Here is a 6,000-nt window from a genome sequence, read left to right on the forward strand (position 1 = left end):
TAACAAACAAACCACCAAACATATAAAATCCCATCACCATATAACAAACAAAAAGATCAAAGTAAGATTATAAGATAGAGAAAGAATGAAGAAAATCAGATTTTCCCCATGGTGATTACTTCATACTTAGCTGCTTTATTTGTAATATGTCAAATTATTTCACAATTTTCTCATTTTTTTGCTTTGCTGGATCCCTAAGAATATGTGTGGTCTGCCTGTTGGGTAATTCAGCACAGCACCAAACTTACTGATTCCAAAGACCTACCACACCAGAAATAATTTCTTAGGAGAACAGCAGGTATGCAAATAGATGTGCTAGCAATACAATGTCATCATCCATGACTCCAAAATTATGTTGCAAGTAGAGGTTTTCATGCAGATGCTTGTTTCTTTATATCCCATCTTTCAAAACAAAGATCCTGCCAAGGCAACATACACAGAGTACAACCAACAATAATATCCAGATTGCTGGTGCTACCCACGGAGGTTTAGAGTTGGAACGGCTTATAAGTATAGCAGTATTTTATAAGAATGAGAGGCTGCAGGGATTGGTTTTAGTTTGGGGTATGTTTATTATGGCAGCAGTGCAACTTAGGGCAATTTTCAAAGGTTTTTAAGGCAAAAGAAAAGAAAAGAAAACCAGGCAGGGTGATTTTCCAGGGACAATTACCAGAAAATCCCCAACTACCCTTTGCAAGTAGAAATAGTTGGTGCCTTTTATGTGAACCTCACTAGGTTGAAAAGCTGAATGAAGTTGAGCCAAACAACTTCATCACAGCTGCTCTTCAGCACAGCTGGTGGCATCAAAAAACCGTCATTACCTAGAGATACAGGAGACTTTTAAGAGACTTGAGGGCAGTATGATAGACTGATGCAAACACTTACTGATTTTTTCCCTGGCTAAGATTGTCCAATCAAAGGGGCACTGCAGATTTTTAAAGCACATGCAGACATGCACACAACCTGTCTGATCTCAGAACCATAAAATTATGAGCTAAATTTTTATGGGCTAAAATTATGAGCACACATATAATGGGTGGCAGTGACTCTTAAACAATATATCTGGGGGAGGGAGAAGAGACGTGTCTGCTGTATGCCATAGTTTCATTGAATTTGGTTCAAGCTGTTTTCCTGCAAATAAGCTGTCACTGGAGTGATCAAGGAGTTAATGCAAATCAAGCAACTTCTCTGATTTTTCCTGAATGCCTGCTGTTCCTAGTGCACACAGGATGGTGCTGATTAATGCTCTTACAATCATTATTTATCATCAGCATCTGTTTCCTAGCTAACAGCTTCTACCTGATTATTTTTTGAAGAACAGAACACATTCTCTGTTATAGTATATTGCTTGCAATTGCTGCATTGGGACTGTTATCAAGGGAGATATCAGGTGGAAAGTTATAAATAAGCCCACTTTGAGAATGAAGAAGTAGCGCTTGTCACTAATGAATACATTTTCCTGCTCACAATATACCATATTGAGCTCTCTCTTGATCTGAAATAACAAAGGCCCAGTTTATAGCTTTTTAGGGTGATCTGGCAGTTGCTGGAATCTCAGGCTCTGTCAGCGCTTCTCCAGACGGTTGTCTACGTTATGAATAGCGGCCCACATAATAGGAACCTACCTGTTTTCAGGAGTCTGCATCCTCCTATTATGCTTGGAACTGCTCTGGTTCGCCAGAAGCTTAGTCATGCTGGCCACATGACCTGGAAGCTGTACGCTGGCTCCCTCAGCCAATAAAACAAGATGAGCGCTGCAACCCCAGAGTCGGCCATGACTGGACCTAATGGTCAGGGGTCCCTTTACCTTTTTATACATGCATAGCATGAGGGGTAAGCCCCGCCCTGCATAATCAGTCACATGATGCAGTGCATGCACACCATTTGAATGGCAGTGCCCATCAACTTTGGGGGGGGGAGAGTGACCCCCTCAAATATTTTATGGGGGGGGAGCAAAGACTCCTTGGCCTCTAGGAGTTGGCTCCTATGCATAGCATTGCACGATTACTCATTTAGTTTTACCTAATTTTAATACTGTATTTTTAAATTGTTGCAACTCAACGTGGGATCACATGGTGAAGGCTGGGCAGGATTATACCTTGTGTAGTTATTACAGTTATTCAGGCAGTATACTGTAGTACAGGGATGGGAAACCTTCTAGACCCCAATGGGCCAGATATTTAATTACCTGCCCCCTGCACCTGGGCCAACGTTGACAGGCGGGCAAGATTTGAGAGGTGGGCGAGTCCACCTACCTGTCAAAGTTGGCTAGCGGGGGTGAAGGGAGCTAGTGACCAAGCAGGATTGAACTCCTCATCGATTAGCTGATGGACGGGTGGGATCAGTCCAGCCAGATGCTCACAGCCAAACCAAGCAGATTTGAACAGCTTTCTGCAGGAATAGACCATAGGCACTAGTTCCCCACAGGAGTGACTGTGTGCACCTCTGAAGCAAGCAGAATTTGTGCTCTCTCTGCTCATTAGCTGATGGGAAGCGAGGGTGTTGAATTCTGCTGAGTGCAGGGATCCACTGTGCCCGCAGAACTGTCCATCAAAGTGATGTCAGCAGCCCATTGATGTGATGTCATAGAAGTAAATCCCAGTGAAGCAAGTAGTTGCATTCGCATGTACAGTCATACCTGGGGATAAATGTGCTTCAAGTTAAGTATTTTCAGGTTGCGCTCTACAGAGACCCAGAAGTAATGGAGCGCGTTACTTCCAGGTTTCGCTGCACGTGCATGCGCAAACACTCAAAATGACATCACACTGAAAGGGCAACATGCGGATGCAGGTTGCATTCGCTTCAGGATGCGAATGGGGCTCCAGAACAGATCCCGTTCGCATCCCGAGGTACCACTGTAATAGTAAACCATGGTTAAATGCTACGTCTGTTAGCTGTTACAAACCCAAGCAAGTCTTGAGCTTCCATACCCCTACTCCTTGGGGAAAGTGTTCAACAGAAGTTAGTTTTGCTTTCATAGAATCGGGCTTGTTACTTCATACAAACCAGAGATTTTCATTTATTACAAGCTGCACTTAGTTGAACAAGCCAGCTTCATAACCCAATGGTTTAAAGTTGACGTGTAAGCCAGAATGCCACCCACCAGGCTCATTCCGGCTTGTGCTAGTTGCACAACCCCCTAGTTTTACATTAAATGCATTGGGACTTACTGCTGAGTAAATACAAGCAGGCTTGTGCTGCACAGCCTTCATGGTGCTTCCTTTGGACCTCTCACTGCTCAGGGAGCTGGGATGTGTGCACTACCACGTCAGAGGGACGGTTAACAGACTGAATCATAAACTGGGCTGTTCTTGCCAGAGGCTATAAAGGGAGTTCTTTCTCAATCTAATATTATATATCGGGCTTCTCTAAGTTTTAGGGTGATTAAGCAATATGAGCAATCTTTTTGAAAACGAGCTTCCACTGCGCAGGATCCTTATTTAAATAAAATAAACCAAAGACCCCCCAAAAAATACATTATGAAAACCTACATTCCCACACATACATCACAACTAATAACACTACACATCTATAAAACATGGTATTAAGGGATCTACAAGCTAGTATAAACAAAACTGATCTCTGGTTTTCTGGAGAAATTGTGAACGAAATGAAGATCCACAATTCTCCCACAAAGGTATCTTCCTTTGTTCTTCTTGCCATTCTTAATTTGAGAGTCATTTTTTCTGTAAGGGCATCACACCACACTCCCTTGTACCAGGCCTTCAAGTTTGTACTTTTAAAGTCCTTAACTGTTCCTCCTCATCTTGGTTGCCCTCCTCTGCACACGTTCCAGCTTGTCAACATCCTTCTTAGATTGTGGTGCCCAGAATTGGACACAGTATTCCAGGTGCGGTCTGACCAAGGCAGAATAGAGTGGGACTATGACTTCCCTAGGGACACAGGTGGCACTGTGGTCTAAACCACTGAGCCTAGGGCTTGCTGATCGGAAGGCCGGCGGTTCGAATCCCCGCGACGGGGTGAGCTCCCATTGCTCGGTCCCTGCTCCTGCCAACCTAGCAGTTCGAAAGCACATCAAAATGCAAGTAGAAAAATAGGTACCACTCCAGCGGGAAGGTAAACGCTGTTTCCGTGCGCTGCTCTGGTTTCACCAGAAGCAGCTTAGTCATGCTGGCCACATGACCTGGAAAAACTGTCTGTGGACAAACGTCAGCTCCCTCGGCCAGTAAAGCAAGATGAGCTCCACAACCCCAGTCGTTTGTGACTGGACTTAACTGTCAGGGGTCCTTTACCTTTATGACTTCCCTTGACCTGGACATTTGACTTCTGCTGATGCAGCGTAGAATTGCATTAGCTTTTTTGCAAGGACAGACTAAAGGTACCTCTGCTGCTAATAAGGTTAGCTTCCAAGAGTGCCCAAATGGACCCATTGCCTTTTGCACGTTGGCTGCTGTGCTGGACCATGGAAGGTAAACACAAGTATTCTTACTTGCTGTGAACTTTCCCTGCAGGTTCTTCTATCAAAGCAGCTTTGCTTGGGTTACGCATACTCACACTGTTGTATTAGGGAAACCCCAGCTGTACACATACATACCGTATTTTTCGTTCTATAGGACGCACATTTCCCCCTCCAAAAATTAAGGGGAAATGTGTGTGTGTGTCCTATAGAGCGAATGCAGGCTGCGCCGCTAAGCCCAAAGCCAGAACAGGAAGATGGAGCACTGCGGAGCGCTCCGTCTCGCTGCTCTAGCTTGGGGACGGTGCCTTCACCCCGCTGTCCTGCAGAAGCTAGCAAGGCTGTTCCCAAGCCAGAACAGTGGGAGGGAGGGCTCCGTCTCGCTGCACTAGCTTGGGGACGGCTGTGCGCAAACCTCTGCAGGGCAGCGGGGCGCTGCGCTCCAAAGGCTTCAGGGATCTTTGAGGCTGGCGGTGGGGGAAAGCAGCGCTTCCCCCCCACCGCCAGCCCCACAAGCTCTGGTGAATGTACCTTGAACACACCTTGTTTTAGAGGGGGAGAACAAGAAAAAAAAATTTCCCTGTTCTCCCCCTCCTATGGTCCGGTGCGTCCAATGGAGCAAAAAATACGGTACCCTGTCATAATTGCATTTTAAAGCACACATGTTAACAAGTAATTTTGTCTCCATCTTTTCTTGCAGGCAGTAGGTTTGGTGATGGCCTGGTTATACTGGCAAAAGCTCAACGAGATTCACTACAGGCTGGACACTGTGGATTTCAAGGCACTAGACATGACTGACTTCGACTTTGCCTCTCTGGACCTCACTGGTGCTGGTTGGTGCTGGTGTTTGCCCCGTGAAGGTGGCTACTTACCAGTCCTTGACAAAGAGGATGACACAGTAAATGATGACATCTTCCAGAGTAAAGTTTGATTGCATTTTGGGACTGTCTGCAAGACCAACCTTCTGAGAGAGTCTGGTCAAGGCTTAGTGCATCCGTAGATGCAGGGTAGCATTGTGATTTGTTTCATTTAGCAAAGCGAGAAGTAGGTATGACAAAGGGTGCTATGCCTTTAAAATCCCACACAGTCTTCAGAAGGGTGTGGTTGGTTGGTGTTAATATGGGTTAAGTTGGGTTTGGTGAGTGTCCTGAGATAGCATTTTGTATTATTTTATGATTCCACACTTTTTTTGTATGTCTTTTTTGGAAATAAAATATGTTCTTGCCTTTATCCAATATCTTCCACTGAAAGCATCCTGGAATGTAGGAGCAGGTACAACATGAAAGTCGCACATGTTTGCATCCCGTGTAAAATTCCAAAATGCTCCTCTTTTCTCACCCAGATGCATCTGGTCCCCTGAAATCCCCTGTATTTATCTGCAGCTCTGACTTCACACCATTTTAAAGGCTACATAAACCCAGTCAGCCAGGGATAATGATGGTGCCATAGCTGTATAGTCATCAGATCTGCCTTTGTGGGCATCACTGAGGAACAAGCATGTCTTCATGTAAATTGGTGTCACTGTGCTGCCAAAAAACATTGAGGGCATTTCCTCGTGGCACTCTGGCAATTTCACTACAACA

The 6,000-nt window shown here is 45.0% G+C and overlaps 1 protein-coding gene across 1 annotated transcript in view; it reads left to right on the forward strand.

The window, feature by feature from the left end:
* The window catches only part of LOC309536333 (tetraspanin-15-like), a 97,314-nt gene extending 91,667 nt beyond the window's left edge, over positions 1-5,647 (forward strand). The window contains exon 8 of the mRNA XM_082230472.1: positions 5,118-5,647. Within this exon, the coding sequence (XP_082086598.1) occupies positions 5,118-5,348 (231 nt within the window). The 3' untranslated portion in view covers positions 5,349-5,647. The remainder of the gene's footprint in view (positions 1-5,117) is intronic.
* The last annotated feature ends 353 nt before the right edge of the window (positions 5,648-6,000 follow it).

This window comes from Podarcis vaucheri (genome assembly GCF_965113315.1).
Source record: "Podarcis vaucheri genome assembly, chromosome: 7".
In the NCBI taxonomy this organism is placed as follows: Eukaryota; Metazoa; Chordata; class Lepidosauria; order Squamata; family Lacertidae; genus Podarcis; species Podarcis vaucheri.